At 34.7% G+C, this 21,917-nt stretch overlaps 1 protein-coding gene across 6 annotated transcripts in view; it reads right to left on the bottom strand.

Annotated features, from left to right (window-relative positions):
- Window positions 1–21,917, bottom strand: part of brp (ELKS/RAB6-interacting/CAST family member bruchpilot) — a 490,885-nt gene that overhangs the window by 18,285 nt on the left and 450,683 nt on the right. For all 6 annotated transcript variants that reach the window (XM_071598643.1, XM_071598644.1, XM_071598645.1 and 3 more), the window contains exons 12-18: window positions 20,840–20,992; window positions 20,458–20,646; window positions 12,953–13,092; window positions 9,459–10,558; window positions 5,970–6,388; window positions 3,709–3,966; window positions 1,423–1,752 (exon numbers count right to left, since the gene is read on the bottom strand). In XM_071598643.1, coding sequence (XP_071454744.1) covers window positions 1,423–1,752; window positions 3,709–3,966; window positions 5,970–6,388; window positions 9,459–10,558; window positions 12,953–13,092; window positions 20,458–20,646; window positions 20,840–20,992 — 2,589 coding nt within the window. The remainder of the gene's footprint in view (window positions 1–1,422; window positions 1,753–3,708; window positions 3,967–5,969; window positions 6,389–9,458; window positions 10,559–12,952; window positions 13,093–20,457; window positions 20,647–20,839; window positions 20,993–21,917) is intronic.

Raw genomic sequence — 21,917 nt, 5'->3', positions numbered from 1 at the left:
AAAGATGCCCTCTTTCCTCTCAGACTGTGACAAAATATAGTTGATGTTTTGAATAGAAAATTTGATGTCAAAACTGTTAGGATTCTAGCTTTTCCAAATGAAGCAATGTGACCACCTAGCTGATACCTAAACCTTATATTCTAATACTTATATTAGTTTTGGCTACTGTATTCATATAGAACAGAGATAAAATACTTGACTACAAATTTAGAATTGTTACTTTACTTGCCTTAAGTAACTTTGAAGTCATTTTATACTTTAAGAAAAATGACAAATGGCTCAAATCACCACAAAAAGTATACTTCTGACTAGTTGTAAAATTGCCTAATGTGCTAACTGGCAAGGAATATATCTTCACATATCAATGCCTGTTATAGTGGATAAAGAGTATGTTTACACCTAGAAAATCTAACTACTGATGTGTACCACAGTCTCAAGTACTAGTATCATACTTGAATAATAATATTTTAATGTAGCAGAGAAATATTTTATATTTGGTTGAACATCACAGCTATCTTTGATAAAATCAATTTGGGAAGATTATTTATTATTAATGCTCTCATGCATTTTGTCAATAAGATAAATTATTTTATTTCTATGTTTCAAATTAAATATCAAACTTAGAAATTGAATGGGTAAATTAAGAAATTTGCTTTAATAATTTTTAATGTTATAATTAATGACCTTGATGTAGTTGATATTAATCTTATGCACCTGCCTTACAAAATGACACACAACTGTTATTGGTATAAGCTCAATCACTAGACCTGTAATTATGTGAAAACTTCATACTAACAATTGCATTGTTATGTTTCTATTACACTAGTTGGAGCACTACCCATTCCATCCTTTACAGTTATTAACAGGGTCGAAGGAAGTAGCATATGATATATTTGCAGTCAAAAGCAATAATTACATTTAGCTACCTTTGAACTCACATCAATGCAATCTCATTCTTTTCTAATTTAAAATAGTTATTTTACTGACAGTAAAATTAAAAATGGTCAGTTATTAAATCATTTCATGAGGCGATATTTAATTAAATTTCATTTCTGAGTTATGTTTTAATTGAACAAAATTCAGAGTAGGCAAAATAGTTTGTATGAATGCCAGGTTTAAATTCAATATCTGCATTCACCTAATGATTTTGATTTTTCATAGTCAAGAAAATTAAGATTTTTATCTCATACAAATAAATTACGCACCAATTAAAATACTGAAATGGCAAAGTAATCAAACAAAAAAGCCTTGAAAGAAACAACAGGCAATCTCAAACAAATATTTCTTCCTGAAGTACCAAAATTAAATCTCAAAAATAACAACAGGGCAATTGATTACACTCTTTGGAATTATCAAGAGAAATTTCTTAAATCATGATTCCATTTTTATCCACCAATTTCCCCACCAGAGCCCTTCACTTACCTGGTTCTTCTCCAGTTCCCTCACAAGCATCTCGAGCTGTGCCTGGAACCTCTCCCTCTCCACCCCAGCACCCTTAAGCTCTTCTTGTGCCTTTGCTGCTTGTTTCTTTGCCTCCTCAGCTTCCTTCCTGATCATCTCTGCATCGTGCTTCATCTTCATCATCTCATCACGGACTTCCTTCACCTCCCTTGCTGCCTGGTCCCTCGCCTGTGCAACTGCTTGCTGCTGTTGCCTCGAGAGTGACTCCCTGCCTTCTCTTGCTGCCGCCTCCTTGGCCTCCCTGACTGCACTTTGTGACTTGGCAAGTTGTCGCTGGAGTTCGGCCACAACCTGCAACCCACATTTCATTTTCATGAATTAGAACAATAGATAGGAACTTTTTTCATATGAGTATCAAATACTTAGCATCAGAGAGCCCTCCAGGTCATGTGATGCTCAATGCAGACATGAAATGGAAATGACAAATTGAGCTTCTTATGACCTATTTTTAGACTGACTAAATTAAATAATATTTCCTTAAGCCATATAGGGTTTTAAGGCATAAAATCTTTAGGACTTAAGAAAATATTATTTAATTCAGCCATACATGAAATGTATTGTAAATGGAATTTTGAAACAAGGGAAAACTTAGTAGTGAGTATTTCATTCAATAAAAATAAATTTCTCCCCACTCCATGAGAATATGTAAAAAGATATGCGAAGATTTGAACATAGATGAAATGGATTTTTATCTCAGTGAAAAAAAAACTTAGTGGAAAAGTAAAAGGAAACAACTCAACCTCACTAAAGGTCACATGATCACTTCTACAAAAATATTAATCCTATTAGAAAAAGTAATAGCTAATTAAGGGTTTGTTCACTAGTTATTTTCTTGATTTAGTATAAAATTCGCAAAATATGATGGAACTTTTGGAACACATTTGCTGTTCAAGAGATTATTACATAACTAATTAAATGTTTTCTCTCTAGCCATAATAGGTTGTGCAAGCAAAAAATCAGCCAGGTAAAATATGTCCACGGTCCAATTGTCATGGAAGAAAAATTATCATAATTTTACATAAAACTAATTTTTATCATCCTTAGATTTCAAATGGAAATCACATTTCCAATCATTTTGATCAACAAGAGGTTGACGATAGCATGTTATATATCTATCTTCCAGATATAATGATTATGAATGAATGAATGGTATAAATTTCTTTCATCAAATAATTCATGGATCACTACATGCTCCCAGTGTGAATAATAACCATAACTTATTACTGATTTTACTATCTTCATAAGTTTCACAATTAGCTTAATATGATTCTTTAAGCCACTCATAACCAATGTTTATTTATTTTTAAAAAAATACTAATGGAAATTGAAAAACAACTCTATTAAATTAGCAAAGGAAGCCAAATGAGCATCTAAATAAACTGTTAGACTATCAATTTATGTTGAACATAATTTTGAATACAATATTTCTCCAACACTTAGGTGACTTTTAATCAACATATTTATCCACCCAAAACAAGGTGTGTGTCCCCTTCAAATGTGCTCAAATTATTTTTATTCTGGACACTCACTAAACATAACAGTTTCAGGCTTAATTTGTGGAATGCCTTCATGATGAAGGTAAAAAAAGAAACTTTGCCCTTCCACCTAAAGATTTAATACTTCACACGACCATGGAATCTTTATCTGGAAGTGCAAAGTTTCTTTTTTTACCCTCGCACTCACTAAAGTTCTTGAGTTTTCTGGTTTTATCAGTTTAGCAGTCAAAAGGACATCCTTTTATTAAGACATACATAATTATCAGTATTCATTTCTGTACATGACATCTAATGTTACAAGCAAGCAAGAACTATAGTCATAATTAATAAATAATTAAAATTCTATTTGAAAAATAACTTGATGATATATTTTAAAATGCAATGGTGGCTGAACCAAGCAGTTAAAATTATAGTTAATTCCTAAGGTTGCAATCTTTATGGACCTAAGTAAGTTTTTGCAACGTCAAACACTTGGGGTTAATTAGGGTACAGTATCAATCCTAGCTAAGAGAGCTAAACAGTACAATACACCAAAAGAGAAAAAAATAGCACAAAGACTTTCACTATCTCTGCCCCCTCTTTCACTTCCATGAGTCCCTATAGAGAACGAACTGAGCTATTATTGAAGGCATTGAATACACTTGAAACAAAAATTATTATTGCTTCTAAGAATGGGTGCATCCCTTTAAATAATTGAAGGTCTGAGTGCATTTCTTGCCCATTTTTCAGAGTGGAAATGTCAAGTTCTCACCTTCTCTGCAGCCTCAGCCCTGAGTCTCTCCTCCTCGAGTGCCCTTGCAGCTGCATGCTCCCTTGCCTCTGCCTCCTTGGCTGCCGTAGCTGACACTTGTGCTCTTAGGGACGCCTCTCGCTCCTTGACACCTGACTGTGCCTTTGCCAGCTGCCGCTGCAACTCGGCCACCACTTTCTCAGCTGCTTCTGTCCTCAGGCGCTCAGCCTCTGCGGCTCTCCTTGCTTCCCTCTCTCTTGCGTTCGCTTCCTCCCGGATCTGAAGTAAATAGTCGGGTGGGATGCTATCCATTAGCTCTCTTTCTTTACCAGAATGCACATCATTAATGCATCCATTTCCATTCAGAGACCATTAAACATTATTACATTAAAATCAGCTTTTAATTCTAAGGATTTAGTATAATGAAAGCTTGTGTACTGATTTTCTGAAAAGGCCTGACATTTCAGTTCTCATTTCAGGAAAAATTTTCCAGAACTTGATACAGGTTCCCACTTGCTAGTTTTGTGCACATACATAAGAAAATCACATGGATATAGCAAACTTTCTGTGCATCTGACAAAAAGTTATCATATCCTGAAGAAAAGATACATCTGGCTTAGAACAAAAACTCAATTTCATTATTATCCATTTACTAGTACATCCATGGTAATTGTTTTTTGAGTTTTATCAATGAAATCCATTGCAAAAATGAATTCACCTCAATTCATTTGAAAGCCTCTATTCAGTGGAACAACAACTGGACTGACCACTGACAATAAACAGAGACATCTGGAGACAATGTTACTTATAAGTTGTCGGTTTGGCACCAGTGTCAAAACTTTAGCTTGGGGAGGGAGAATATCCATTATGATAAGTGTTCGGGGATTCAAGCGTCCTCCTCCATGACAATGCCGGACCTAATGTAGCAGGGAAAACATAATAACTCATCCAAGAATTCAAATGGAAAATTTTCAACCATCCACCGTACAGCCCAGACTTGGTTCCTTCAGATTTTCATCTCTTTACACAACTAAAGGGCTTTTTGGAAGGAATAAAATTTCAAAGTAATGAAGAACTGACAGAAGAGGTCACTACTTTTCTAAATTGATTAGATAAAGAGGAATATGACGTTAGGATGCAAAAACTTGTCACACGTTATTGCAAATGTATAAATTTGCATAGCAACTATGTGGAGAAGTAATTTAAGGTTTTTAGTTGACAAATAAAAAGTTTTTTCAAGAAAATGTGTGTTACTTATTATGTAATTCCACAATGATACCACATTCTGAATGGCCCTCATACAAGTAGTACCCATTATTTTAATGATTTTTATTGTACAAAGGAGAGTATGTGGTGGCTAGCTAAGTAGCTAGACTTCTCATCGAGAGGGTCCAGATTTGAGTCCTGGAGATGGCTGTTCTTTTTCAGTGGTATTCCGATCCCTACTTGAGATGAATTGTGGAGACCACTTAGAGTGAGCACGCCATCTGTTGGATGGGACATTTAACTGCAGACCCCCTGGTGCCTTTCAATCATAGCAGGCTAATGCTGATTCTGGGTTTCTCTCCACCCTTTCTCCCAGCCCATCCATCCCTAATAGTGCAAATGACCTCAGCTATGGGTCACATGCCTTAAACCCACTAAATTACTACTTGAGGGCAGTGCTAGTACAAATGTAGAAGTCACCTCCCTCACCAATTCACCAACTCCATTAAAAAATCCAAGAAGTACGATTTTCTGATTACTATAATTTTGTGATAAACTCAAAGGTGTCACATGGAAAAAATGTCTCTCTCCCCACCTTGCATGAATGATATTTTCATACTCAATGACTTACTTTGTGGTGTGACTATGAACGACTGGAGTTTTAATTTCAACCAGCACCTCAAGTATGCAGTGATTTGTCTTCCCCATTAAGTCCCATTTATCCTAAACCTGTGGCTTCTACATTTTTGAGATGTATAAATAATGATGCACACAAGGATTTTAAAAGATATAAATGCCCATAATTTTCTTTAAAGAAACACCATACAATAAGTTAGTAGGCAGATACAAGAGAAAAAGAATACTTACATCAAATGAAATTTGTATCAAAGATATTTTTTAACTGATTTGATTTTTCTTAAAATAAAATAAGCTTCAGCTGAAAATCTTAGGTCTAAATTACCCTCAAGGAGATTTTGCCCATCACTGCACTGATGAGATACATTTAGCAACCAGAGTTGACTTCCAAAGGGATGACAAAAACAAAAAAAGCACAAATATCTTTGACATATGCTCACCCTATGGATTTCTTCTGCTGTTGCAGTTCCCTGTTGTGCCCGGCCGCCAAGCTCCTGCTGTAAGTTGAGAAGCATCTCCTGTGACTTTTCCAATTGAGTCACGAGGGCATCCCTCTCTGAATTGGCTCTTGATTTCTCTGCCTGGGCCGACTCCAAACGCTCATGCAGTCGCTCCAGTTCTGTGGCCATCCTCTCAAATTCTATCCTTGCTGCCTCTGTGTTCTCCTGATATTGGCCAAGGTGTGCCTGGGAACGCTCCAGTTCTCTTGCAAGCCTCGTTGCCTCTGATGTCTGCGCCTCAAGCCTCTCCCGCAGCCTTCTCCTCTCCCCTTCAGCTGCTTCCGATGCCTCTGAGCGTGCACGTTCAATCTCAGCTGCAGCACCTCTTCGTGCCGCAGATCTTGCTCGCTCCACCTCACCTGCAAATAAGGGGTCATGTTATTTTTGCATCCATGAGTTGCCCTGCGGATCACCACAGGTGAAACAAGGAGTATCAACTAACCAGCCATTAAAGGAAATTTAGTAAATTGATTATGCAGCTTACAAGGCTAGTATTAGTCAATGAAACAACTGATATTGTTACATGTTCCTAATATTTATAGATGGTGTGTTTACATATTGAGAGTTGGAAAGGAATGCACTCCATTAGTTGACTCAAGATTCTGTTTCTCTAACTTACCATTCTGGTCTCAAATGAAATGCAATAAGGGGCTCAAATTATTTCCAGTAATCACCAGGACGACATGTAAAACTAAAAACTTTCGCAATAGGTTAAGCCTGGCATCACCAATATTTCATTGGTTCTCATCCAATGTATTCCATTTACCATTTTTTTATATAATGAGCTTCAATTGCTTTCAAGTTATTCAATTGAATTTTGTGGATTTTGTCTGTGATAAAAAATTAAATGAATTAATACTAGTTTTTACAAAAATAACTTACTTCATAAATATTACAATAGCATTTAAGACAACCTTCTTCATACAAAATATTAAACTATTAATGTAATAGTACTGAAGCCTGCTAGGATAAACTAAAACAATTTCTCTTAAACATTTACCGCTGAAATAGGAGTTCCTTATGATCTGCAACATAGTAAGTGAGAGTTCAATTAAAGATCAGATTAAAATGAAAAACAGTGGACCATGGTTCATAGTACTGGTGTATAATTTTTTTTATGGGCGGTGATGGACAGCTCGGGTCATTTTTGCTATTAGGGATGGAGAGGAAAGGATAAAGGTTGGAGCGAAACCCAGGGTTAGCATTAGCCTGCTTTTAACGAAAGGCGCCAAGGGGTCTGCAGCTTAACGTTCCATGTGATGGATGGCATACTCACTCAAAGTGCCCTTCATAAAGCACCCAAGTAGGGATCAGGACACCATTGAAAAATATGTCATCACCAGAATTTGAACCTGGGCCCTCAAGGTGGGAAGCCAAAACGTTAGCCACTGGTGTTTAATTGTTCATTCTTCAACAGATTACACATTTCACATATAAATGATAGTATGATGACATTATGTACTTATCTCCATAGAGTTATCAATTACCACATTGAATTTATATCCTCAATATTAGTCCTGGATTTATTACAACATTATCAGACCATATCAGAGGGGACTACCTATATATAGAGGCATGCCTTTCCAAATCCTGGAAGGAGCATTTCGTAAGAAGAAATGGAAAGAAAAAACAGAGAGATGAAGGAGGGATAAATGGAAGACAGGCAATGTGAAAGAAAAAGGAACCCAATGAATGTATATGAAAAGTGACATTGCATATGATACAGCATAGGCATGAAGATTTCACCTATGTGATGAAACTGGTAGTACTGTAATATAAAATCTCGGTGAATTTTACTCAGTTTGTCTTATTCCTCACAATAATGTTCACAAGGTTGAGCCTGATGCCATTGAAAATTCTTAGGATACCTTGCTAGCTTCAAAATGGAGTGAATAGGTGAGTTTCAGCTAAGTGTCACATTATGCTATGCACATGTAGTCGAGAGGTGTGAAGAGAGAGAGAGAGATATGAATAATTTTATTTTTTGTATGTAATATTAACTATGCATGTATCATTACTAATATTTCTATGCATTTTGGGTGACATTTGATAGTGAACTTTGTAAACATTGTGGAAAGAGAAGAGAAAGATTCAGAGTTTATTTTTAAAAACCATCTTAAACTTTCACTTGCCTGGCCTCCCATGAGGCTCACATTTTTTGTGATGTCTGTTAATAGTGCTTCAGAAAAGGGTTGAGTATTTTGATAATGAGAACAGAATTCAATGCAACTAAGAGATCAAGAAAAGTGGAACCTCACTTAATGAGCACCTTGCACAGCAAGTAATTTACGATCAAAATATTTGTCCTGGAAATAACTCCCTCAACAAGCAACTTTTTTCATGATTCATGAAGAGAGGGGAAATCCCAGATTCATTGTAGACCTGCACTTTGAGAGCTACTGCAGTTTGTCTCTAGCACTCATTTTGCCGTGTTGCCAATGATCGCACGTTTTTCCAAACATGTATTCAAACATATTATAAGTGATTTTTTGTTCTAAGTTTAATAATATTTTGTGCACAGTTTTAACATTGACCCCAAAGAAAAATAAAATCCATAAAAGAAAGCCATAAGAGAATAAAAATACAAAATAACAGTAGAAATGAAAAGTAGGGAATCGGGAACAAGGTGTGAGCGTGGCTGATCTAGTAAGCTCATCAATAATCGGTAGGCATCAAAAATTGGTCTTTTCTTCAAGAACATGGGCAAAACTAAGGAGATAGATGCTTCAAATAAAGTGACAAGACTAACTCCAATTGTTACATATTCTCAAGGATGTTGAAAGGTTATTTCTTATGAACATAAACAAAAATAAATTGTGACACAACATCAAAAACAAGAATATAATTTGTGAGAAGGGGAAAGTGAATTTTTCCGACCTTATTAATTAGATGTCAGGATCATCAATGACCAAATAACTATTTATGGGGAGCCATTTGTGACTCGAGAAGTTAACAAGAAGAACCATCACCTACAGCATTGTGAGGCATGATGAAGCTGCAAGCTCTGAGTCAAAGGCAGTAGAGAATTTCATTACTGTCTTCAAAAATCTTGTATATTCTGAGGGTTATTTGCTGCAACTTATTTTTAATTGTGACAAAACGGGTCTCTTCATGAAGAAGATGTCGAAGTGAACCTGTATTTGTAAACATAGCAATAGGTGAGAATGCATTGCCCAACCACTTGGAAATGAAGAGCCATCTCATGCTGCTAGTTTGTACAAATGGAAATGGTGATTAGAAAATCAAACCCCTGCTTGTTTATCATTCAGAAAATCCAAAAGCCTTCAAGAAGTCTTAAGCCCAAAAAAGTGGGCTAAATGGCATGTGGAGGTTAAGGGTAACTTTTAGGGTAAGCAGTATGCTATAACTATTCAAATAATCATGTTTATTTCCATAATTATTCTTTTTGTCATATAATTACCACTGTACCTGTAAGCCTGGCAACTTCAGCTTCAAGTCTTGATCGTTCAGCTCTTTCCGCTTCAATGGCAGCTGGACTTCTTCTGTCCCTATCAATTTGAACACTATCTGCCCTGAGTTTCTCTACTTCCATCCTTGATCTCTCAAGGTCCACCCTTGCCCGATCCAACTCTGACCTCACACGGTCAGCTTCTGCTCGATAACGATCTGCCTCCGCCTCTAGCCTAGCCCTCTCAAGTCTGTCCGTGTCTGCTGGACTACGACGGCCTTCACTGCCTGTGGCAGAACCTGCCCTAAGTCTGTCTGCTTCTGCAGAGGCACGATCCAATCTGTCCCTGAGTCTCTCCACCTCCACTCTGGACCTCTCTGCATCGGCTGCCGCTTTGGCCCGCACTGATTCGAGCTCTGCTCCCAGCCGTGCGACATCTCTCTCAGCCGCCTCCCTTGCGGCCGAGGCCTTCTCCAGCCTCTCTTTCAACCGTGCCGCCTCGACTTCCCCCCTCTCCCTCTCCTCCCGTGTCCTCTCGTGGACGTCCTGAAACTTGCCCAACCTCGCCGCATAACGCTCTGCTTCCTCCTTGTGTGTCTCCGCCTCTGCTCTCGCTCTCTCCGACTCTGATGCAGACTTGCGCAACTCGGCTGCGCTTCGTTCCAGGCGCTCGGTGGCCTTCTCCAATTCCACAGCCAGCCTAGCAGACTCCTCCTGGGCCCTCTCTGAGGCTGCCTGCGCTTTGGCACACTGTGCTTGGGCACGTTCGAGCTCAAAGGCCAAACGCTCTGAGTCGGACACCGCAGCATCTCGCTCTGTTGTCGCCCGGCGGTGGTCGGCAGTGGCCTTCTCGAGGCGTTCGCGCAAGAGAGTGAGGTCGAGGGCATGCCTAGCAGCCTCTTCCTTTGCCTTCTCCTCTGCATCACGCAGGCGAGCCATCTGGAGGGTGGTTCGGTCACTACTCTCCGTGACTGATGTCAATTCGTCCTGGAGTCGGCGAGTTTCTTCTCGCAGCTTGGCGGCAAGGAGCTGTGCTTTCTCTGCTTCCACTTCTGCTCTCTCCTTTTCAGCCTCCGCACATTCCAGCTTGTTCTGTAGCCTATACACTTCTCCCTGAGACCTAATGAAATCATGAGATACCATTAGTAATGAGGAACTTGAGGAGTGTTGATTGGAATTGAATCCTGGATTTTATTACGATTGGGGTGATTTAAAACCATGAATCGTCCATTCATATAAACTTTAAGTGCCATTATTATATAGTATATTTCAGCTATGGTTTAGATTCAAGGCTATTACAATGGTTGATATGGTGGTTAAAATAGAAAATTAAGTTAATAGTTAGTAAACATACTGGATATTGAGTTCAAAGTCAAGTATTATAGGTATATTTTTTTCAAAAAGGGTTTGTGCACATAAAATTGGTTTATCTAAAATGATATTTTGTTTATCATGTATCAATGAGCATCAAATTCAAAAATATCTAAGAAATAATGCATAAGGTTCAAAACTTTAAAAATTCCAACTATTTCTTTGACTCAAATACTTCATTAATTCAAATTTTCATAAAAAGATTTGCTATTGATTTGAGGATGAGTCAGCATATAAAAATTACTATTTCTTCAATAATAGGTGTGAAAATTTATGCTGAGTTATTAGTAAGGAGAATCAAACAAGATGCGGTAGGCATTCTGATTAGAACTCTTTATAGTCATAAATTAATGAAGACAGTAATAGGAGATTGAATGCATATGAAACACTGAAATATACAAGAGAGAAAAGATCAGGCATTTAAGAATAGAATTTATCATGAAAGAGGTACTAAAAAATTGAAATTACTAATTTAAATAATAAACAAATGGAGAGCCTTAGTGAACCACTCTGAATTGTCAACTGATAATTGTAGCGGTGAAATAATTACTAACATTCAAATCAATTTGCATATGATTGCACATAATATCTGAACATTGATTGCAAACTTTTCCAAATGTTGGAAAAATAATAATAGCAGGTTTAATGCTACACTTATTGATACCAGAAAATTTTAATTGAAAATGCAGAGTTTATATATCTATTAAAACAAGTATCTAGTTTTTAGAATACAGATATATCACTACATTTTGAAAAAGTATGGCTATTCACTCATTCTCTAATGGTTTGGTAAGAGTAGTCATTTGAAAGTGTAAATGGCAACTTTCATTAGGTACTTGTTCATTACTTTTCAGTCTTCAGGACAATGCTTTAGTCCGGTGCAGTGGGAAAAAAGGGCAGTTACTAAATGAGAGTGATACAGTGGTATGTAGACAACCTATTCCATATCATTGTGACTTACATATTACTTGATATCAACCTATCAGTTAGCTTGAAAACATTAAGCAAATTAATAGCTCCATGGGTTTCATCAGAAACATGGCAGGTATTAAGTAAAATAAGATGTTTATTCAGATCCAAAGAATAAAAATTTACTTTCAATAAGCTGAATTTTAATGGTTTATTAACATATCAATGAGCTCCACTTGCATTATAACATATTTGCCTGAATTTAGGATGGCAATGAATATAAGATGATTTGGGTTTTTGAGCTGTCACTATATGCCCTAAATTTAATGCAGAAGAATGTCATGGAAATATGAGGAGAGCTTCATATGAAGAATTCAACATCTTTTTAAAGAAAATAAACAAAAATATTCTATATTTAATATGATAGATATGCTTTTCTACAAAAGAAAACTAATTTTTGCATTGTGAAAACCTTTCAACAGGGATGACAACACTAAATAAATAAACCTAGAATTTTTTCAGACAGAAAAAAATAACTAACTGGAATGGGAATGTCACCCAATCCCATTTTGCCAATAACCTATAGGAGATGGACCTTAACAGTGACTTATTTCCAGACCTACTACACCTCAAGGAAAAGGGGAAAAAAATGGAGATGCTGGAACAGTTAGAAATAAAAATAAAGTGCATAACTGGACATTTGGTTAATGATAACATCTTTGTAAGACACTCACCTCTTTTGGCTGTTTAAATGTTCATCAACAAAGTGCATTCATAAACACTGTGTCTCCCCCTCCCCTACTGTTTATAAGCCTTTCCTTCCCACACTTTGTCTCTCCTCCTTCCCTGCCAGCCACCTCGTTTTACCAATGCATGCATGAGATTTTATACCTGATACCGTTGCCTATGCATTGAAACCAGTAGAAGTATAATAAATTTATTTTTGTGAAAAAGTACTGAGTTTATTTACTCAGTGATCATGAATTTCTGCAACATCAACTATATTTTATGTTAAACAATTCTATTTCTCCCTCCTTAAGTATCTCTTTTGGAGACTGTTAAATTATTTAGTTGAAATATTAATGGCAGTACACCATTATTTTTCAATGGGCGTACTTCGCATAAAATCTGATAGGGTCAATTTTAAATCATCAGTGAATGACAAGACTTTGAACTTTTACAAGAATATATCAATAATTTTAGGCATCGTATAATTTTGACTTAATTGATTTACCTGTCATACTTCTCAAGCATACGTTCAAACTCCTTGTTGGCAATTTCTTTATCTTCAATAGCCTTCTGTGTTACCATCTGGGACTTCTCAAGTTTCTCCTTAAGGATATCAACCTCAGTCAACGTATCATCTCTTTCCATCTAAGTTTGTAATAGAAAGAAATAAGTGCCGAATTAAGAGTAGAAGCATTAATTTTCACTCTATCTTTTTTTGTTAATCTGTGTATCAAAGTAGGTAGGGGGACCTGTAAATACACAATTCTGCAAATTTTATTAAACATCAAGATAATTAGCATATAATTAATTTAGTATAGCATTTAGCAGATAATTAATTTTTCCCAGCAATAATTTCCCATTGACCACCATTTTCCCCTGAAATACAAATATTCTTTTCCAAGCTATTATAATTGTGGAAGAAAAGTTACCATTGATGTTTTCTCATCTTGAGATGTTAATAGAAAGGTAATTTAATAGCATTCACTTGTGATTTTAATGTGAAGCATTCTTTGTTATTATTTTGGTTTAACATAAAAATTAATCATTAAATTCTTTTTTAAAGCAGGAATAGATAGATGTTTCAGCAATAAATTTTTAATATTTAACTAATTCACATTTGACAGAGCATATTTACCCTCTCCATAGAGTGATATAAAATATCTTGTAGGATTGCTCCTGAAAAAAAGTCTCTTGGTTCGAGAAGTGAACCATGGATGTTTTGCATTCTGAGAAAATTCCCAGAATTACTAAGCTATCCGGGCTTTTTACTTCTAAGGTAGTCCAAGGGGAAAATTTTTTTCAGAGGTAATCCATCAAAAAAATATTTTGGATCACGAAAATACATTCAGTGCAAAATCACGAGCCAGCATCTTCTACTGTTTGTTAAAGAAAAGTCCAATGTAATTATTTATAACTAACATCATGTCAATCAAAAATTGTATAATATACATCTCCACTATCTGGAAAGAATAACACATTGAATAATCTTGTAACTAAAACTGAAATAAAATTAGAATATTTTTTGAGAAATTTAAAGACATATTTATTTCCGATCTTTCTTAAAATTTATCCTTACTAAATATGAGCCAGCCATCTTGGAATTTGTTTAAAAACAGAATAGTAATTAAATAAAAATTCATATCTTCAAGTTCCCAGGCACATATGTAACAAAATTTTAAAATGGGCTTTAATATTTCATTAGCATTAGACTTCACAAGGGTTTTTTTAATTACTATAATTTCAGTCCTATGGTTTATTAGATTCAACTTAATATTTGAAGAGTCATCACATATGAAGTGAAAAATAGTAAGAAACAGAATTTTCATGAACCAATTCTGGCATGATTTTAGCAGGTTGACAGCTAATTCATTGAGGAATTTTGAAAGCTATAAAATATAATTATAAGGCTTCATGAAAATGAGCAGCAACACATTAGGACACATAATTTGGACAAATTTCAGCTCTAACCACTTTTGTATTTTTCTGTATTTTATTCTAGTTGGAATATGCCATAGCTATGTATTTTAAATCAGGGTGGTTAATAGGATAAAGACTTGTCAGGACTTTGCCAGGCTAAAACCTGACACACTTGTATGAAGCAGAACATAACTATGTAAGGAGTAATTAATGAATTGTTTTATTATCAATGATTTCATCTTGCTGGTGATCTCATTAGCCATATTTAATATACCCTTTAAGATTAAGATGGCTAAATGTGACCCTTAAAACAATTACAATGTTTTCATTTTAAATATAAATGTTATGGTTGTCCATTGGCATAATTGTCATAAAAAATCCAGCTGATCCCCTGCTTACATATTTTTTTATTGTGCCATTCATATATAATCTAAGACATTTCAGATAGGAGTAGATTGCCTCAAAGGAATGCAAGTAATGCAAATAGATTTTCATATTTTGAGCAAGACCTGATTATAACATAAAAGATTAAAAGATTCAATGCATAAATATTTACTATCATTATCATGTGTTCTGGTTGATTTTAGAGATTTTTTCAAATAAAAATTTGAGTATCTTATACGCTCGGGAAAAACTATTTCAAATCCAGTTTGAACAGCAGTATGAGGCAAAAGTTATCAAGACCACCACAAAAATTACCACAATTAAGACTTAACTACGATTTCCCATTGCAAGATAATTCTTCAATTCCCGAGCCTTAACTTAGGACTATGATTGAATGAAATAAATATACGCTATAAACACATTGTACATAAGGTCACATCATTACACATTACTCTCCTGGAAAAGAAAAGGCACATAAACCAAGTTCGGTTGTTACACATATAAGTTACTGCATTAATTAATAGTCTAGAGTTTTGCAATTACTTAATAAACGAATATGCAACTGTTAAATTCACTATAGTATACCATATAGTAGAGATCCAGCCTAGAAAAGAAAACTAGTCTTACAGAAAAGAAATATTTAATATAAATAAAACCATAATTATATTCTACAGTAGATTAAACTATTTATATTTTAAAATAGATACATTAATTATTCCATGATAATAATAGTTCATTCATGTCTATGAAAACATGGTAACAAAAAATTTGTTAATTTGAATAGCTATGTGACTATCCATAAAAATTTTACAAATCCCTTCTAATAATGAAATACTCATGCTTTAGTCAGGGTATGAAATAAGAGCAGAGTAGCCCAAATGCTTTTCAATATAACACATTGTTAAGAGTGGAATAAGATTCGACATAAGTATTGTTCCTTAGACTCTTATGCAAGTGAATCTTCTATCATATTTTGATGGCAACCTTAAATATATTTGGCACATCCCAAATGCACATGAACATCATGCATAACAGAAATACTAATAATATAGCAAATTCTGTGGGCCTTTTTCAAAAACTTTCCAGTTACATGCAATACTAACTTTTATTTGGAAAATGGAGGTGGACTTTCATGCTTGAGAGAATAGAAGCAGACTGACATTTTTTTATAGCAGAAGTGGGATTGAGCTATGACCTAAAGAGAAATATATCATTAAAAGTCAGTTGCACGATTGAGCTACTGATTGGAGTGAGTGCAGAAACTAGTATGCCCAATACAGATTAGTGATATTAAGTGAAACTGTAGGGATTTCTTGCTCAACTCTCACTGTTTCTTCACTAATATTTCTAACAATCATGAAGTTTTCAAACAAAATTCAACCAGAAAAGTTAATATGGTGGTGAAAACGAGGAAGCTAATTCTGTAAACTTGATTGGCACTAGGTTAGTAAAGGGTGGAGGTAACACAAAGTTACAAGTAAAGGGAAAGATAGGGAACACGCACTAGGTCACTTGGGTGTGTTTGGGAAACAGTGGCCCACATATACCACAATCATGCACCAAAAAGCAAAATTAATAAAAAATAAAACAAACTTACAACCACTCAATCACTAGGGTGTGTTAAGGAATAACAGTCACTCTCATGAATCACATTCATGCACACACTCAAGGTTTGCAAAGATATCTCCTATACCAGGGACTCACTGTACTCACACAGGAAATAAAAACAATAAAAATTAAAAAGATGAGGCCCAAGTTCCCATTTGCCATCACTCCATCACTTGGGTGTGTTAAACCTTTGTAAAATTGCACTGACTCACTCATTCAGGGGAACCCCTGTACAATTTTGTATTCCTCTGTGTCATTGATGGGCCACTGACATAGGAGGAATATTTGTAAACTCTGAACAAATGAATCAGTGCGATTCACAAAGGTCTAACACACCCGAGTGATTTGGTGATTTAGATGGGAAACTTGGGCCTTTTCTTTTTAAATTTTATTATTTTTGTGCCTGTGTGAGTACAACGGGTCCCTGGCATAGAAGATATCCTTACAAACCCTGAGTGTTTGAGTGAATGTGATTCAAGAGAGTGACTGTTATTTCTTAACACACCCTGGTGATCAAGTGGTTGTAAGTTTGTTTTATTTTTTATTAATTTTGCTTTTTTGTGCATGATTGAGGTATATGTGGGTCACTGTTTCCCAAACATACCCAAGTGACCTAGTATGTGTTCCCTATTTTTCCCCTTACTTGTAACTTTGTTTTTCCTCCCTCCCTTTATAAACCTAGTGCCAATCAAGTTTACGGTCTTGGCTATCTCATTTCATTGCTTCACGACCGTAGGTACGTTCATTTTATATTTACATTCAACTCAGTGGCTCTCACATAGCTAAAAATAAATTAAGTGACTTCTCCTGTCCTAAATCTTCATGTGAGAGCAGGTTTTTTCATGCATGCCTGCTCACTGGGTTCAAATGTTAGAACAATATACACTGAACTCAATTCTATCAATACCAATCATATCCAACCAAATGTTCCATGTTATACAATCTAAATAGTATGAGAGAGAAACTTGTTGCTTATTGGGGTACTTCTCCATAATGGATTTTTTCTGATGCCACGAAGGAGTAAATACTGATGTAGTTTCATAAACGCCATTGCTTAGGTGTATCAGAGAAATATAGCAATTTTGGTAAACTTACAGAAGTATAAACTGCATTAACTTGCAGTTAATCTAGCACAGTCTACTTTGAAGATTTGAAACAATACTGGAGCATCAATTTATACATGATTAACTATGGAATAAATGAACATTCTATGACCAAACCTTTTCATAATTTCCTCAATAAGTATTTTTTTCACCTATAATGTCAATACGAAATATGAGATCAAAAACATATTGTTTACTTATAAGGGAGAACCCATAATGCCAGCCACTGCAGCCTGTGGATGATCACAAATATATTTAATTAAATAATTCAGAACTCAACTTTACACCTGATATAAGCTCATGTGTAAAATAGTGTCTGGTTCCAATACCTAGAATTCTAATAGGGGTGTGCGAAGCTTAAATGTTATCTATTTTAAAGCAAATCAGACAAAAGTTGATTTATATTCATGCAAGCCCAAAATTATTCATCAAGTTAAATTACAGTTGGGGCACATATCAACATTCCTTGCCTAGAAAACTTGAATAATTTTTTTAAAGTTTGCAAATTATCTCAAAAACTGAAAGGAAAGTGATCCATGGCTACAAATTAAATATTCATAGAGGTTATGACTATCTGACAGCATATCACTCCAAAATTTGGTGCACCTATCTACCTATCAAACCTATGGGCACTTCGTCTACACGCACACAGTATTAATGTGGGAAAATTGATATAGAAAAAGTAATAATTTTTGCAACTTTTACATGCCAATTTATTAAAAAGTTGCCTATCATTGAGTAAATTCATGATAAAATTATAGTGTAGTTTCATAAATATTGAAGACAATTGAAAGATGTAATCTCAACAACGATTATTTCCGCACACAAATCACAGAGAATATTTCACATATAAGTTTGCTCCAAATATTTCCAGATCATTTAGGTAATTTGATAACACTGTTTCATTAACCAGAAATGTCATGGGTATAAATTATTATAACACACCATATTAGGCAAAATATCTGCATATTTTCAAAATTGTTGATTTCTCATAACATACAATGTTATATGGTTTCCAATAATCATTAAAATTAATTTGTCAAAATATAAAGTTTCAAAATTTTTACTTGCATTTTCATTGTTTCCTAATCTAACTTCAAATGTTTTGACTACAGGGGTGCATACCAACTGTTGTTTAAAACAAGTTGAAGCATGCTTTAGCACGCAGGTTCTCTTGTCACCACGCTTCTAAACTAACATGATGAGAGCTATGAATAAACATACAATCTTGCATCTATCGTACAAAGAGCTCAAAGTTGAAGGTGTTGCAAAAACTGATTGGTTAGTTATCATGAATTCATCCCTCATGGCATAATGCACTGCTGGTAGCACTGAAGTCAATTCTGTTATTGTTTTGGTTTTTTACAGAGACTACACAAATAATTGCTTCCGTCAATCACAAAGTGCGCATGCAACTATTAGACATATTATATCATCAAAGATTCCCAATTTAAATATCAAATTCTTGAGCTGTTTAACAAAATTTAATCATTTTTCTGTTTCTCTCCAGATAAAAAAATTACTTCTACAAGACCCAATTAAACCATTGATGTACCTAAATAACACATTAGCTATAAATATTGATTAGGTAAATTTGGCCCTCCCCATTGCAATCAAGGAACATCAAATTACATTTGTTCTCACTAATACTGTATGTTTATAGAGTAATACATGCGTATCTATTTGCTGATATTATTTATGCAGCAAAATTTGTGGCCATTTTCCCTTTCTTATTTCAAAATGAACTACTTTAAATTGCAAAATGTGCTACTTCTGTTTTCCATATATTTTTTCTCTTAACTACTAGTTGAACAATATATGTATTTCATTACTTCATGCTAACAATTATCAACTATTACGATAGATTAACTTATTCTTTGCTATTATGATTGAGAAACCAAGGAACCAATCTCATATTTATGAAATATGAAGTACAAAGAGAGCAAAGACTCTATATTACTATTTTATTTTGAATAAAAAATACAAGTGAAATAATTCTTAGCCAGCTATCATATGCATAATTCTTGATTTTTTTTCATTTATCTGAATCAACATTATGGAAGCACCACATATGCAGCCTTGTGCCACCTTTAATGTTATTACATTTGGGTTGTAGGCATTATTCATTCAAAGCTTAAATGTATGGTTAATAATTTCACATCTTCAATTGATGAATTGCAAAGTTCATGATGGTTGGGGCTTTCCTCTCATGAGCACTGATTAAAAATCACACTCTAGATTGTGTTAAAATCTCTAGGTCCAGCATTTTCACTTTACATTCTTCCTTTGGCAGTAATTATTTACCATCCAACTAAATGTGAATGTTTGGCCTGAAGAAGCATTGAAGTATAACAGATAAAGCTTGAAGTGACTAAGAAAAAATTATGCTGCTCTTTTTTTTGCATATGACACAGTGTTTAGAAATATGTGAATTATTTCATTACTTCACCCACAAACAAACTGTTAGTATTTGTCATTTAAAATCAAATTAAAATTTTTGTTATTGAAGTACATTGGGTGAAGAGTATGTCAATTATTTGACAGAGCACCAGGTCAGGGCATAAGCTAATGAATCCATGAATACAAAATTAAAGCCATTAATATATGTTCCCCGATCCTTATGTTAACACTAAATTATTGCATAGCTTCATAAGAATAAGCCTACTAGAAAGCCTTATGACTGGTTTGATTTATTATTATGGTGCAAAAGATAATCATTTAATGTTTCATTTGTAGGGGAAAAATCCTACTTCGCACACCCCTACATTCTAATAAGCAAGCCTCAGTATGCAGAGCCTGTATATGACTATACTGAGTAGCATAAACCTATCATTATGGCCAGCTCTATTTTAACAAATGCTTCCTTGCAACTTTGCGATCACTTTTTGCTCTATGTTCATTGAACTTTAATAATATGACAACTATTAAACCGTGAAGACAAAATGCGAAGCATTCTTTGATCAAATCATGTTAAAAAAAAATGACTATTTCTATTCACCTGAAGTTTCTGCATTTGGGTCTGTGTCTTGTCCAAACGATCTTGCAGTATATTAAGATCAGTCTGCATGTTGTCTCTATCCCGCTGGGCTTTAGAGGCTGCAGTCTGTAAAACTTCCACTCGCTCCTGAAGCTTTTCTACTTCAACGTGGAAAGAATCATTTTCTTTCTGCAGTCGGCTCATTACGGTCTATAAAGGGCCAACATAGCGGGAATAATGAAGGCAACTTTTACTTGGGAGGACAAACTGAATAACTTACAATAAAGAAAAGTCATATAAATAAAGGGTATGAAAATTGGTAATCTCAACACTTGACAATTACAAAAACTCAAAAAAATCTCCTCTAGAACACCAAAGAAGATGTCTTAATTAACTGCTATACCTGTGATTTCTCGTACTTGTCCCTCAGGCGGTCGGCTTCCAACTGAGCTGCTTCTCGTTCCTTCTGCAGTCTTGTGGCCTGACCTTGTGCTTTGTCCAGCTGAGATTGAACACTTTCAAAGTCATAACCCTGCTTCTCTTTCTCCATTTGCAGCTAAATAAAGAAATACAGCCATTGGTTACTGTTTTCTGCCAATAGTTCAAGAGGGAAAAATTGAATTGGTTCCATGATATGATAATATAAATTTGCTTTATTTTGTAAATGAATTTCAGATACTAACAAATGAAGAATTGAAAGTGTCTACATTATATCCATCAAACTATCAATTTTATGCCAAACAGGACCGTGAAAGGCAGGCATCTTTTTAAGTACCCTGCTGGAATATTATATATTTTTAATAATTAGGAAATGGTGAAATGTTTTGAATCCTTCAGATTAATAATTAATTAAGAATCTGAAATAAATATAGATTACTCTAATGCAAAGTTAGAAGCATAATTACAACTGCCTTCAATGAGGTAACTAGTAATAGGTTGGTTTGGTTCTTTGGTTACTGAAATGAGTTCATGAAATTTCAACCAGAATCAAATGACAGATATAGGTTCTGAAACTGACACTTATGCAAAGTTAGATGATTTTTACTCATTACAACCGTGCAAGATTGTAACATTCCCCACGGAGTATCAAAGATTCTGTGAAAAACTTTTAGGTCAAAGAATTAGGTATATATGTTGCTCTTTATACATATTTGTACCACCATTTCACAAAATTTAATATGTTGTTCAGAAATATAAACCAAATTTCTTCATGATTAATCAAAACCTACCATATTTCAAGTTTGATTATAAAGTTTTGCATAGAAGAGGAATGATAATATAGCTAATGCAATTTATTTCAACAACTTCCTACATTGTAAAGAAATTGTACATTAAATCCATAATGTGCATTCCAATGGAAAAAGGTTTTATTTGGGCTTATAGCTATGCAACTTTTGAACTACCCATCAAAATTCATATTTAAAAATTTGGTGGTACCCAAAACCTATAAAACTGATTAATTTCTGTTTATCAAATAGAAA

Source organism: Hetaerina americana, unplaced genomic scaffold, assembly GCF_022747635.1.
Source record: "Hetaerina americana unplaced genomic scaffold, ioHetAmer1.1.p SCAF_10, whole genome shotgun sequence".
Lineage (NCBI taxonomy): Eukaryota > Metazoa > Arthropoda > Insecta > Odonata > Calopterygidae > Hetaerina > Hetaerina americana.
Note: the sequence above shows the minus strand (reverse complement) of the source record. Positions and strands in the feature narration are given on the sequence as shown.